This window comes from Schistocerca cancellata, chromosome 4, assembly GCF_023864275.1.
Source record: "Schistocerca cancellata isolate TAMUIC-IGC-003103 chromosome 4, iqSchCanc2.1, whole genome shotgun sequence".
Taxonomy (NCBI): Eukaryota; Metazoa; Arthropoda; class Insecta; order Orthoptera; family Acrididae; genus Schistocerca; species Schistocerca cancellata.
The window spans coordinates 239,477,096-239,492,991 of NC_064629.1; the positions used below are offsets into that span (position 1 = coordinate 239,477,096).

The 15,896-nt window shown below is 42.3% G+C and overlaps 1 protein-coding gene across 1 annotated transcript in view; it reads left to right on the plus strand.

Annotated features, from left to right (window-relative positions):
• The window catches only part of LOC126184040 (diacylglycerol kinase 1-like), a 462,137-nt gene that overhangs the window by 89,286 nt on the left and 356,955 nt on the right, over nt 1-15,896 (plus strand). Inside the window, exon 2 of the mRNA XM_049926397.1 lies at nt 7,755-7,861. Coding sequence (XP_049782354.1) covers nt 7,783-7,861 — 79 coding nt within the window. The 5' untranslated portion in view covers nt 7,755-7,782. The remainder of the gene's footprint in view (nt 1-7,754; nt 7,862-15,896) is intronic.

Below are 15,896 nucleotides of genomic sequence, written 5' to 3' on the forward strand. Positions count from 1 at the left end.
GCTCAATTTCTTAAGCTACTCCCTTTTTAATGTTCGCATAAAATAATAGTTACAATTTAATGCAGCTGCAGACCTCCACATTTTCCATTTCATTATCTATCCAGTTATATCATACACTGATGAGCCAAAACATTACGGCCACCTGCTTAATAGCTTGTTTGTCCGTCTTTGGAACGAAATACATCACGATTCTGCGTGTCATGAATACCGCAGCGTGTTGCTAGGTTTCTGAAGGCATGTGGCATTAGATGTCTACACACAGGTCATTGTAATTCACGTAAATAACGGGCCGCTGATTTACGTACACGGTGATGGCACCCGATAGCGAACCAGATGGGATCCGAAGGATTTACATCAGGCGAATTTTGTCACCGAGACATTAACGTGAGTTCACTATAACGCTTCACAAACCACTGTAGCACGGTTCTGGCTCCGAGACACGGACAATTATACTGCTGAAAGACGACATCGGCGTCGGGGAAGACATCAAGCATGAACGGATGCAGGTGGTTCGCAGCTGCCAGCGTGACTTCGATTACCACCACAGGTCCCACGCAAGCGCAGGCGAATGCCTCCCATATCATAATACTGCTCCCACCAGCCGGCGTCCATGGCGCGCTGCATGTTTCAAGCCACCGTTCACCTTGATAAGAGAGTTCGTCGTGACGACCAGCGACCTAGCGTAGCAAAAATGTGGTACACCCGAAGGTCGAAGGTCAAATCCCGATGGTCCTGTGCCTACTGAAATCGTAACTCAGGATGTCGCTGGCTTAACATGTGAACACATGGGGGTGGTCTGCTGTGGAGCACCATATAATGTTGATTGTCGGTAAAGCAGATGCCAGACTGAGATTCATTGGAAGAATCCTAAGGAAATGCAATCCGAAAACAAAGGAAGTAGGTTACAGTACGCTTGTTCGCCCACTGCTTGAATACTGCTCAGCAGTGTGGGATCCGTACCAGATAGGGTTGATAGAAGATATAGAGAAGATCCAACGGAGAGCAGCGCGCTTCGTGACAGGATCATTTAGTAATCGCGAAAGCGTTACGGAGATGATAGATAAACTCCAGTGGAAGACTCTGCAGGAGAGACGCTCAGTAGCTCGGTACGGGCTTTTGTCAAAGTTTCGAGAACATACCTTCACCGAAGAGTCAAGCAGTATATTGCTCCCTATTACGTATATCTCGCGAAGAGACCATGAGGATAAAATCAGAGAGATTAGAGCCCACACAGAGGCATACCGACAATCCTTCTTTCCACGAACAATACGAGACTGGAATAGAAGGGAGAACCGATAGAGGTACTGAAGGTACCCTCCGCCACACACCGTCAGGTGGCTTGCGGAGTATGGATGTAGATGTAGATGTTCAATGATGTACGACGAACGTTGTGCTCCGAGACACTTGAGTGTGCACCACCATTTTGCTCTTTCGGCAGAGATGCCGCAGATCACCGTGTACCCTACTTTACAGACTAGACAAGCTTCCGAATCCCACGTCCTCTGAATAATCATGGACTTCCAACCATTTAGCGCCTAGTGGTAGTTTCACTGTCCTACTTATTTCTGTAGATGCTCACGACAGTAGCACGTGAAATTCGACCAGCTTCGCCGTTTCCGAGGTACTCGTTCACAGGCTCGTCGTAATAATAATAATAATAATAATAATCTGCCCATTGTCAAAGTCGCTTATCTCAATGGATTTCCCCATTTGCAGCCCATATCGAAATACCCTCAGACTTCAAGAAGAATATAATAATTCCAATCCCAAAGAAAGAGCCGGCCGGTGTGGCCGTGCGGTTAAAGGCGCTTCAGTCTGGAACCGCGTGACCGCTACGGTCGCAGGTTCGAATCCTGCCTCGGGCATGGATGTCTGTGATGTCCTTAGGTTAGTTAGGTTTAATTAGTTCTAAGTTCTAGGCGACTGATGACCTCAGAAGTTGAGTCGCATAGTGCTCAGAGCCAACCCAAAGAAAGGAGGTGTTGACAGATGTGAAAATTACCGAACAATCAGTTTAATAAGCCACAGCTGCAAAATACTAACACGAATTCTTTACAGACGAATGGAAAAACTGATAGAAGCCGACTTCGGGGAAGATCAGTTTGGATTCCGTAGAAATACTGGAACACGTGAGGCAATACTGACCTTACGACTTATTTTAGAAGAAAGATTAAGGAAAGGCAAACCTACGTTTCTAGCATTTGTAGACTTAGAGAAAGCTTTTGACAATGTTGATTGGAATACTCTATTTCAAATTCTAAAGGTGGCAGGGGGAAAATACAGGGAGCGAAAGGCTATTTACAATTTGTACAGAAACCAGATGGCAGTTATAAGAGTCGAGGGACATGAAAGGGAAGCAGTGGCTGGGAAGGGAGTAAGACAGGGTTGTAGCCTCTCCCCGATGGTATTCAATCTGTATATTGAGCAAGCAGTAAAGGAAACAAAAGAAAAATTCGGAGTAGGTATTAAAATCCATGGAGAAGAAATAAAAACTTTGAGGTTCGCCGATGACATTGTAATTCTGTCAGAGACAGCAAAGGACTTGGAAGAGCAGTTGAACGGAATGGATGGTGTCTTGAAGGGAGGATATAAGATGAACATCAACAAAAGCAAAACGAGGATAATGGAATGTAGTCGAATTAAGTCGGGTGCTGTTGAGGGTATTAGATTAGGAAATGAGACACTTAAAGTAGTAAAGGAGTTTTGCTATTTGGGGAGCAAAATAACTGATGATGGTCGAAGTAGAGAGGATATAAAATGTAGACTGGCAATGGCAAGGAAAGCGTTTCTGAAGAAGAGAAATTTGTTAACATCGAGTATAGATTTAAGTGTCAGGAAGTCGTTTCTGAAAGTATTTGTATGGAGTGTAGCCATGTATGGAAGTGAAACATGGACGGTAAATAGTTTGGACAAGAAGAGAATAGAAGCTTTCGAAATGTGGTGCTACAGAAGACTGCTGAAGATAAGATGGGTGGACCACATAACTAATGAGGAAGTATTGAATAGGATTGGGGAGAAGAGAGGTTTGTGGCACAACTTGACCAGAAGAAGGGATCGGTTGGTAGGACATGTTCTGAGGCATCAAGGGATCACCAATTTAGTATTGGAGGGCAGCGTGGAGGGTAAAAATCGTAGGGGGAGACCAAGAGATGAATACACTAAGCAGATTCAGAAGGATGTAGGTTGCAGTAGGTACTGGGAGATGAAGAAGCTTGCACAGGATAGAGTAGCATGGAGAGCTGCATCAAACCAGTCTCAGGACTGAAGACCACAACAACAACAACAACATCTTCGCTAGGGTGATACCCCGTCGCTGCCTGTTCCTCTTACACGCTTCTGTTGCCGCATCTTGTGGGTGAGCATAATGTTTTGGCTTATCAGTGTATAACACGATGGTTCTTCAAAATGAAAGTTACTCGTTATTCTGGCAGGTCAAGTAACTTTTACTGAATGCTGCACTATACTTCAAAGTGACACGGGGGCCCGAGGCAGTCAACTGGTGAGTAGCAAGGTGCCATAACGACAAGGTTCCACGAGGCAAAGAACTTGTGCGCAGTCACAACGAATACTGTGAAGCGCTGCCCTCGGAGTGGTTCAGACAAGGGCGCACCTTTTTTGGTGGGCAGTGAAGTGGCAGCAGTAGACCGCTGTTAGCTGTTGGGAGCTCGGGACATAAATGGCTCTCCGCGGGCAGAATGCCGACATACATACACGTCTGCGGAAGGGTACAACTGAGGCATCACTAGATGACGGACCGTGCAGACGTAAATTAGTGCCTCGGACTTGCGGGCATTCAAACAATGATGCATGAAATGGTGTTGGTGTGGCCCTCAACTACAAACCCTCAGACTCAGAGTTGAAATATTAAAAGTTTTGGCTGGTTTCGTTGCCTAGGGGCGGGGATATGTAGTTGCCGCATTACAAGCCAAATACTGCTGCGTCTGCAATATACAATAAGAATATACACATGAATCGAATGGTCGAAGGTTCCTATCACTCGGCAATCGCGAATGTAACATAGAAAGTTATAAATAAACGATTGCAATAAATAAAATCTGCAGGTACTATCTTAACGACTTTAAATGATGAGTACGATAGTAGAAGTACTTTTGAGAATGAGGTATATTTCTGTAAAACACTTAATGGTGTCGATGGTCCAGCAATTAAATAAAATATAAGTTGAATAACAAGAATACAAGAGATTCCTACTGCACGTAATTAGTTATGAATGACAACATAGCTCGCGAGATATTCACTTCTAAACGCATACTACGTTTTCACTGTAGAAACCTTGAAACCTCAGAAGTTCACAAGTCTGCACTCCGAAGTATTTCTATCTCTAGCAAGCACGTGCAAACCGTTCGACACTCGCAGTCTCTCTCGCGACTGTGCGTCCCTCGCGCTGTACTGTCCCAGCCTCCCCCGTGTTCAAATGGTTCAAATGGCTCTGAGCACTATGGGACTCAACTGCTGAGGTCATTAGTCCCCTAGAACTTAGAACTAGTTAAACCTAACTAACCTAAGGACTTCACAAACATCCATGCCCGAGGCAGGATTCGAACCTGCGACCGTAGCGGTCTTGCGGTTCCAGACTGCAGCGCCTTTAACCGCACGGCCACTTCGGCCGGCCCTCCCCCGTGTCCTCTCCCGTACTCTTCTCCCACTTCCATCCAGTCCCCCCACTCACGAGGGCTATGATTGGATAGAGCGCTCCCATCACGTCTTCAAGACAACGCACATTCACAAACATAATGAAACACATTCGAAATACTGGATTTACATTTAAATAACTTGAAATTAAATAAATATTCCTACGGCTGGACCATAAACATGCTCTAACATGCAGTATTAAATACATAAACATATTAAATAAACATATATCAAAGGAATAGCAAGGAAAAGCTGGCCAGTAGCCTAATGTCTCTGTGCTTTCTAAAACACAGTAAATATTTGACCAATTTCTTCATGAATAGTATATATCGGATATAAACAAAGCCATAGGTGACTAAATACAGGGTGGCGCACGAAATGTGTTACCATTTTGTTTTTGAATATAAACTTTACTGTCAATAAAATCTGAAAGGAACATATACTACAATGAAGAGCCGTCCATGGAGATCTGTTCTAACTCAGCACATGCTCAATATGTCCACCATTTCGTTTCCTAACTTCCTTCAAACGAACACTGAAGTTAGTGATTACCCTACGGCACATGTCTTCCGTAACTTCACTGCAAGCTTGAGGAATAAGTCTTCTGAGCTCCATTAAATCACGTGCACGTTTCGGGAAAATTTTTTCCTTTAGGTACCCCCAAAGAAAAAAGTCACATGGATTGAGGTCTGGACTATTGGGGGGGGGGGGGGGCAATTTTGTCCGTCATTGAAGCGACCTGGAAACCTGAGTGAAATGATCCGCATGTCGAAATGCTCGTGTAGAAACTCGAACACAGTGTTTGCAGTATGTGGCCTTGCTCCATCATGCATGAACCACTGCGTGTTGAAGGGCAAGGCAGTAGCAAGAAGCTGTGGAATGAAGCTATTGCGAAGCATGCTCCAATAACGCTCGCTGTTCACAGTTTCTTCAAACAAAAAGGATCCAAAAAGTCCGTAACTGGAAATTGCTGCCCACACTGTAATCCTCGGAGCATAATGTTGTCGTTCATGAAGCACTTGTGGGTTTTCAGTGGCCCAAAAGAGTATATTTTGTTTGTTAACCACACTGTCTAAATGAAAATGCGCCTCGTCTGAAAACCCAACGTTGTTGAGAGTTTCTTCCCTATCCTCCGCCCACTGAGCAAACAGTGGTCTCTGCTGCTTGTGTTGTTCAGTAAGCTTCTGTGCACAGGTCATCTTGTATTGGTACATATGGAGGTCAGTTTTAAGAATGCGTTGTACGGAGCGTCTGGATATTCCCAATTGCACTGCTGCCTTTCTACACGATTTCCCGGGACTTCTCTGTACAGCAACTCGTACCGCTTCAATATTCTCCGGCGAACAAACAGGCTTAGGCCGAGGTCGCTTCGCTTCCAACACTGTTCCTTCCTGTACAAATTCATCGTACAACCTGTGGATGATCTTCTTGCAAGGGACCTATCGTGTGTTAAACTGTTGTCGAAAACGCCTCTGAGTCACAACAAGGCTTCTCGTCTCATGAAAAAGTAACACAACTGCCGATCGTTGCTGTGTCGTCAGTCTTCCATTGTCAGCCATTGCTGCTTACTAGTTCAAATGGTTCAAATGGCTCTGCCCGCATCTCGTGGTAGTGCGGTAGCGTTCTCGCTTCCCACGCCCAGGTTCCCGGGTTCGATTCCCGGCGGGGTCAGGGATTTTCTCTGCCTCGTGATGGCTGGGTGTTGTGTGCTGTCCTTAGGTTAGTTAGGTTTAAGTAGTTCTAAGTTCTAGGGGACTGATGACCATAGATGTTAAGTCCCATAGTGCTCAGAGCCATTTGAACCATTTTAAATGGCTCTGAGCACTATGGGACTTAACATCTATGGTCATCAGTCCCCTAGAACTTAGAACTACTTAAACGTAACTAACCTAAGGACATCACACAAAGCCATGCCCGAGGCAGGATTCGCACCTGCGACCGTAGCAGACGCGCGGTTCCGGACTGAGCGCCTAGAACCGCTAGACCACCGCGGCCGGCCTGCTAGTCTCCTAGCGGCAGTACCATGAATTACACGTCATTTTCCAACTCATTTGTCTTTCCAAGCTCTGCTGGTACTGCTGTAGAGATCCCAGCGGGATATCTAATGTGCGTCGCAAATTGTGGAAGAACAATTGGTAACACATTTCGTGCGCCACCCTGTATATTTATAAACATGCTGCTACCGTTTTTTCGTGTAACTGTGGAGTACTTATGGCCTGACGTGATCGATAGTAATCGGTCACTTTGACCTCAAATAACTCGTGTACTATTCAAGTTACATGCCTGTAATTTATACCAGTTTAAGTTTACACTAATAGCTTTCTAAAGACACGACGATCGACGCAATCGCATGAAACGTTTAGATTTTGGAAATTCGTTGCTGGGTCTTAATTGTATAATTTAAAGTCAGATACTAGACTTTAAAGTAATAAAGATATTGAAAATCTGATTACACCATCAGAATCTTCATGCAAATAATGGCAACGCTTATGTTTCTTTTTAAGGTATCATGATTCCTCTGGCTATTATTATTTTCTACATGAGCTGTGAAATGTCTGCCACCATGGTTTCACAAAGTGCGCCATCTTTGGCACTCTCGGCATACAAGTCTCTTTCATCGACACTGCGTCACTATGGAATTCGCAGCCATGTGCTCGGGCTGGACCCCTCTTGCTTCCGCCAACGTCCGGCACCACGTGGTCGGCCTGCCGAGCGGTCCGCGCCCACCGAGCGGCCCATACGGCCACGCCAACTCCGAACATGGAACATTTCCAGGGCGCCACAACTCGTCCCTTACCTCACAGACTGCAGCGTCGATTGCTGTGACTTGTGACACTGGCACTCCTGGACGCTGTGGGGACTGCTGGCGGCTTGACTGTACACAGCACCTTGCCTCTTCTGTTTACAAATAACCTGTGTGAAGTAGGAGCCGTACCTGGTCTGCGAAACATACAAGTAAATGGGCTGGCCGAAACACAGAGGGGGCAGCACTACATACTCAACACCTGCAATTCCGTAACTTTATTTTCTTCCAGGCTATAATTAACATTTTATGAACGCCTGTGAGGGAGGCAAACGCTAATAATTTTTGTTATTTGTTTCAGAGCGGTCGCGTGGCGTTGAAGGCTCTATATGAGTCGGAAGGAGAAGGACCTGCAGTGGGAGAAACTCTCCCCTGCAGAGTTCCAGCAACTTCAAGATCTCCAGTCATGTAAGTACTTCGAAATTTTCAAGTTATCGGGATATAATTTACAGGCTGTCTATAAATTGTACTGATGCCAGGGTGCTGCTATATGAGTCGGACCTGAAAGAACTAAAATAACTTGAGACAGGGTTGCAGCCTGTCCTCTATGTTCTTTACTTTGCACACGGAAAAAGCAGTAATGGAAAAGAATAAGAAATTTGGAAAATGAATTAGTTTTCAGGAAGAAGAAACAAAATTTTCGAGGTTTACTGATAATCGAATTCTTTCGATTCCGCTACACAAAGAACTGTATCTACCAGGTTGGTGTGAGCCATTGGAGGCGGGCCGGTGTGGCCGTGCGGTTAAAGGCGCTTCAGTCTGGAACCGCGTGACCGCTACGGTCGCAGGTTCGAATCCTGCCTCGGGCATGGATGTGTGTGATGTCCTTAGGTTAGTTAGGTTTAATTAGTTCTAAGTTCTAGGCGACTGATGACCTCAGATGTTAAGTCGCATAGTGCTCAGAGCCATTTGAGCCATTGGAGTGTTAGATTCGAGTAAAATTTAGTTTCGTGTGACATGTGAGAATAGGAATCGCGCTCTGAGGGTTCCGTATAAACGCAATTATGTACAGGGTGATCATAATTAAACTTTCAAACCACTGGTCAGATTTTCGCCGAATTGCAACGGTATATTATCGGAGAAGGGGGAAAACGTATGGCAGACAAACAAATACTTACAAAGTGTAGCAACAGATAGTGGTCGACTACACTTGACAATGCCTAAGGTAGGCGTTTGACGTTAAACAATTCTGCTACTCAGTGTGAATGGGTGTACAGGTTGAAACGTCCCCTTTGAACAAATTATGCATATGAAATGTCCACTTAGAACAATTGTACAAGACTGTGCTTAACCTGACACACAATGTTTTTAGCGCAACGCAATCTGACTATCAAAAATCCCTGCAAAAGAATGGCCCTGACAAACATTAAACTATACCTTTCACAAATCACTTACCTCACAAAAATCTTCGTTGCTCGAACTACTGCAATACGGCGAGCGCCACTACTGCCAGCTAAATAAAAGATACAAACTACGGAAGGCACTAACTACTGATAGTCTTAGCAAATGAAAGATTCTAATAGAGAACAAACAATGTATTTACCTCAAGATTCATAATATATACAGCAGTTCATGACATTTTTCAAAACTCCGCCATCTCTCTCCCCACATCCACCACTGCTGGCGGCTCACCTCCAACTGCCCAACGCTATCTGCTGTTCACATCCAGCTATAGCAGTTCATGACAACAATGGCAGGCAACAATGCAAACTAGCCACATACTGCACACAGCACAGCCAGTGATTTTCATATAGAGTGCTATGTAACGTTGCCAATAAAAAACATAAACAGCAAACTTACATAAAGAAAACATAAACAGCCTACTTACATAGCCCCCATGCTCCCCACAAAAAATTTTACAAATGGTGTTGGGCACTGGCCAATACAGATTTGAAAAATTTTTTCATAATTACAATAACAAAGATATGTGTGTATTTAGTGTAGCTTTTGTTTATTGCTAGCGCGTAATTGTAGAGGGAATCTCCTTTGTAGTTGCAGTCTTTCATTGTTGTAATGTAAAACAGTTGTGGCATGCATGTAGATTTGCAACAAGTATTTCGCAGCTGCGCTTGTAATTAACTACATATTATTTTCAGTGCTATGTTAATGTGTTCTCTTGTTTTTGCTATTCAAGTTGTGCTTTTCTGTGTTGTCGTGTGAAATATTGTGACAATAATGGCGTGTGAAAAACGTAACACTAGGCTCCAAACTAAATTGAGAAATAATAGTGACGACGGACGTAGCTTATCAGCACCACTGGGTAGTGAATTAACTAATATTCAAAGTAGTAATTTGGTAACTGTGCATAGGGAAATGGAGCGGGCGTCAGACAATGGCGTAGGCAGTGAAACAGGTAGTGAACAGGGAAGCATTATCGATCGATCGGTCGGCAACAGCTCGCCTCAGGAATCCGAAATGACAGGACACAATTTTGCAAATACTGTAGATTCAGGTTTTGCGTCCTCACCGCTTTCTCAAATGAGTCAAGACACATTTCCTGCTTGTCAAAATGTGAATGTTGCTGGTGCAAATGCACTGCCGAAAAGCGTAGAGGAACAGATTCCAGACACTAATGCATTGTTATTACAATTAATGCAACAAATGGGACAAAATCTTCAAAAGTTAGACACAATGGAACAACACCAGAAACAAACACAGCAACAGTTACACACAATGGAACAAAATCAGAGACAAACACAGCAAAAGCTTCAAAAGTTAGACACCACACTTGAACAAACACGCGAAGATTTAACTACTGAATTACATAACATTGAATCAAAATGTCAAAAAGTCTGTAATGACGTAAAAACACAAATTTGTGAGCATTTTCAGCCTATTTTTTCGCGGCATGAAAATGCATTACAGAATCACGAAGCAGCCATAAAAGAGCTGCAAACTATTGTTCATGAAAATCACGACACTTTGCAAGCTAAAATTGACTCAGTTGCATCTACCGATTCGGTTACGCAACTGGCAAAAACTCAGGAAAACTTAAAGAACACAGTAGATTCGATTTCAACACAAATGGACACTCTGAAACTTGGTTCAGAAAAACACACTGAGGAAATGTGTTCACTATCGGAGAAAGTAGCTGAACTTTCGGATCAGGTCACTAACTTATCTACAAAGGTAGATGATGATCTGAATGACACAAGACCCGTAGCCTTCACTGACACAGAAGAGTATGAACAAATAAGAAAATTCAAACAAAATCAGAATCAAATTAATACGCAATACAAAAGAGAAATGCGGGAAGTACAAGATCAGCTGACACAGGTAATACAAGAATTACGTATTTCAGAGGACACTCGCGCCCCAATAAGGGAAGAGGGACATATAAATACGGAAAAGCCACAAAATAATAACACAGGGCATTTCGGTAATTATGAAAGGAATTGGCAAGGTGCACCGAATTTTGAGATGGAACCGCCGACACGACGTAACAATGAGCGATATGTGACTCGCCGACATGATGACTTTGACTATAAGCTGTTCATTACTACACGTAAATTCAAAACATTCAAGAATTCTGCCAACGACATTCATCCACAAGCGTGGCTCCATCAATTCTCTCATTGTTTTCCTCCCAACTGGTCATTAGAACACAGATTAGAATTTATGTGTGGCTACTTGGAGAATGAACCAGCTGTAAGAATGCGATCGGTCATTCACGATTGCCACAGTGAAGGAGAATTTTACCATGCCTTCCTCTCAGCATATTGGTCTCAAGCCACACAAGACCGCGTAAAACATAGCATCATAATGATGAAACACTTCGAGCAATCTGAATTTTCCAGTCTTGTGAAATATTTTGAAGACATGTTGCACAAGAATCAATACCTGTCAAACCCATACAGCCCCTCAGAACTCATCCGCATTTGCTTAATCAAATTACCTGAACACTTACGGCATATTATTTTAGCAGGACGTTGCAAAGACGACATTGAAGCTTTTCAGGGACTGTTACAAGAACTGGAAATTGACACAGACAGTCGCGGGATGCGAAAACCGGAAAACAATCACTACAGGGCACATCCGTCACAATTCCGTGACGACAGAAATAATAACTGGACACGACAAGTCTATTCTTACAACGCAAATCGTGACCAAAACAGACACCACCCGTATGACAACCGTTGGCAGAGTAGTAATAATTACAGGGAAAGATCACCTCTCCGCAGTAATGACTATCACAGAGACAATCAGAGAAACAGACAATATGGGAACCAAAATAATGATTATCAAGGGAGACAGAATAACTTTAGACGCAACGGTCCAGCGCGTAGTTACGATTCAGGCAGAAATTCTCCACCACGTGACCGACAAGAAAGAAACTATCGAACCTACCGACATGACGACAGACGATATGATCGTAACGACAGACCTGAATTGCATCAGAACTGGCGAGATTTAAATAGAGCAGAGCACTCTCGTCACGATGAATTTGTAGAAGTTAGGTCTCCAAATCCCAATAACGACGCGCGCCAACAAAGAGACAATAGGCGATGACTCACACCACTGGCAGCCACAAGACGTACTTATGAAACTGATGACGCAGCTGCCGTAGCTAGTAATTACGTAAAAATGGAAGACATTAGGGACATCTTACTCCAGGAACACGACGTAAAACATAACAACATTGCATATCCTGTGATTCATATTACTGTAAATGACGTAAAATTTACGGCAGTACTTGACTCTGGCAGTCCTATTTCAGTAATTAGTGAAACAGCTTTTAGCAAATGCAACAAAGCGAACGATTGCCCCACACTTCCGTTACGTAAGATTAAATTACAAGGTGCAATCTTTGGAAAAAGTGTAGATGTACGCCAACAAACCAACTTAGAATTCTTTTGTCAAAGCCACAGCTTCTCTATGAACTTCCTTATTGTTCCATTATTGTCGACGGAAATTATACTGGGAGTAGACTTTTTGAATGAATACAAAGCAATCTTAAGCTTTCACGATGCTGAAATAAGTTTAGAGAAAGAAGGTAAGTCAATAGCTTTGAAATTTGAAGACTGGCTCTCAAACCATGATGAGGAAATTAATCGGCTTTACCTTCTGTTAGATAACAGTTCGGAATTTTCTACGGAACTAGACACCAACAATCACTCTGCAAGTACTGAAAGGGATGATATCGACGGCATATTTGAAATTAATGAGTTAATTCAGACTAAAATTCAAACAATTGAGAATTGTAATGACACTGATAGGCAGGACCTTTTTGAGATTTTACAAGCACATTCCACAGTTTTTACTCACAAAACAGGAACAATCAAGGGATTTCAATACCAATTTCGTGTTCGTGAGCATACTAAATTTTGTGTTAGACCATACGTAATTCCGGCGCATTATAGGGACCGTGTTAGAACAGAAATACAATCTATGCTTGTCGAGGGCATTATTGAGCCTGCAGTAAGCTCATACAACAATCCATTACATGTTGTTGAGAAGAAAAATGGATCGATCAGGCTTGTTTTAGATTCGAGACAAGTCAATACTATCATTATTCCTGAAACAGACAGGCCGCAGACGATGGAAGAACTTCTTCAAAATTTTAATGGTGTAAAAGTGTTGTCTTCCATTGATCTCAGATCCAGCTTTTATCAGATCGAACTTCATCCAGAATGCAGAAAATACACAGCTTTCCTTTGTTTCGGCGTTTGTTATCAGTTTCGGAAACTTCCTTTTGGTTTGAACATTTCTTCGGCAGCATTCATTCGTGGGTTAAATTCCATATTACCTGAGTTCTTAAAACGTCACATCACTTTATATGTGGACGATATTCTAATAGCAGAAGCTTCATGGGAACAACATAACGGCATCCTCAACAGTTTGTTACGTATTTTTGCAGAATATGGAATCACAGTTAACTTGGAAAAGTCTGAATTCGGTAGGTCAAAGGTGAAGTTTTTGGGACATATTATTTCTTCTGAAGGCATTCAGCCGGATCCAGAAAAGTTAGAAGCAATCAGAGCCATTCCTGTTCCATCCACAAAAAGACAAGTCCGCAGTTTTCTAGGTCTCGTAAATTTTTACCGTCGTTTTCTGAATATGCAAATTCTAGTTACACCAAAACTTTGTTCTCTCACTGGAAAAAATACTATTTGGAACTGGGACGAACAAGCACAGTTGGAATTCAATTCTTTGAAAGAAGCGTTACTTCACGCGCCAATACTAGCTCATCCAGATCTGTCACAAGATTTCTGCCTTAGCACTGATTCTTCCAAAGTTGGTCTTGGTGCCCATTTATTTCAAGAAGCCATAGAAGATGACATTACTGTTCAGAAAACCATTGCTTTTGCTAGCCGAGTGCTAACAAAATCTGAAAAAAATTATTCCGTTACTGAATTAGAAGCTTTAGCTATCGTTTGGGCATTTAACAAATTCCGTTTCTTTCTTTCTGGTAAGCACGTAAAAGTATACAGTGATCATCGTGCATTACAATTTCTTATGTCTTCAAAATTAAATCATGATAGGTTAAAACGTTGGGCATTGTTTCTGCAAGAATTCCGCTTCACAATAGTCTACATTCCCGGCAAGGAGAACATTGTTGCGGACGCGCTGTCACGCGCACCGGCTGGGCTTGAGAAAAGTAACACAGAAGGCAACCTCGAGAAAAATTTCAGTATTCTTTACATTCAGAAAGTCGCCTTTGAAAACTTCATCACCACATCTTTAAAGGACATTGCTCATGAACAAGATAAAGATCCGATTTGGAAAGATATCAAAAGTAAATGGCATGAAAAGACACACACTCAGATTCGGCATTATTACCTGGTTAGAAACAACATACTCTTCAAACGCTGCACTGTTGATGACAAGCTATGGGTACTTTGCATTCCAGACGATTTTGTTAATAAGCTCATTTGGTACATTCATTTCAGCTACGCACATTTTGGCCCACGAAAATGTTATCATATTCTTCGAGCGACTTGTTATTTTAACAATATGGAAAAGAGAATTCGAAGAGTCTTGTCTATTTGTAAACTTTGTCAAAAGGCGAAACCATCTACTATCTCACATCGTGCTCCGTTATTTCCTATTATTCCTTCTAAATTAAAAGAATTTGCTGCTGTTGATCTCTTGGGACCCCTTGTCAGAACATCGAATGGATTTTCGTACGTTCTAGTCGCTGTTGAACTTACTTCAAAATTTGTTTCTTTCACTCCGTTACGTAAAGCCACTGGACGGTCTGTATCCAACGCCTTTGTTAAAAATTTTTTACGTGAAGTTGGACACGTTAGTAAAGTCATTTCAGATAACGGACCGCAATTCAGATCTGCTGTTTGGTCACGCATGCTTCGTAATCATAAAATCAAACCTGTTTTTATTTCATTGTATTCACCACATTGTAACCCGTCTGAACGGATTATGAAAGAAATCAATAAGCTTTGCAGACTTTATTGTCACAGAAAGCATCAGCATTGGGACAGATATTTACACTTATTTCAAAATGTGCTGAATGAAATGCCTCATGATTCCACTGCTTTACCACCTACTCTTGTACTGAAGAATGAAGAACCTCCGAACAGAATCAGAGAGCTTGTACCTTTCCCGAATACACGTAAACTTCGACACAAAGACATAATTGATTTGGCTCTAAAAAATATAAAATCTGCAGCAGACAAAAGGAGAAAACTACACGGTAAAGCAAATGCAAAGAAATTATATATTGGTCAGAAAGTTCTCATTAAAGCTCATTCATTGTCACATAAGAAGAAACACTTGAGTCACAAATTCTTTCTAGTTTACAATGGACCTTACAGAATCCGACGTATACCACATGATAATTGCGTTGAAGTTGAAACTCTGCGTACTAGGAAGAGTAAAGGTTTACACCACATTTCTCATGTAAAACCATTTATTGACAGATAATCTGCTTTTTAACTTAGTCTTTGCAATTTTCACTTCACGCTACTTGTACAATTTGTCACACTGAGAAACTGTTAACATGCAACATTTTGGTTTGCTTGAGAGTGGATTCAGGATTTGAAGTACTTTCTGTGAGATTCAAGATGACTTAGTATTTGGTTTCTTTGACAGCTACACGATTATATCACGATGTTACTAATGAGTGACAATTTACAATGTTGCTTTTGCGGTGTATCTGTTTTATATCTGCACAGTTTTTTCTGAATTCTTCTATAAAGTGAGACATGTTTTAGTGGTGACTTTTGTGCTATTGCTACAAGGAGACAGCCTTTTCCGTAGGACAACAATACGTTACAGCACAGTACTTTCCTCATCACGGCAATAAGCGTAATAACTAAGTTATCTATGCGCAAAGCATTTCACTTTGTTTATCATGAGGTAAATACATTGACTTCTGCAGAACTTAGCTTTCGGAGGACAATGACTACGACACTTCCCAGAGATTATCTTACAGCAAGACGCACATTTAGCGCTACAGGACACGTATTTAAGTGATTAATTTTGT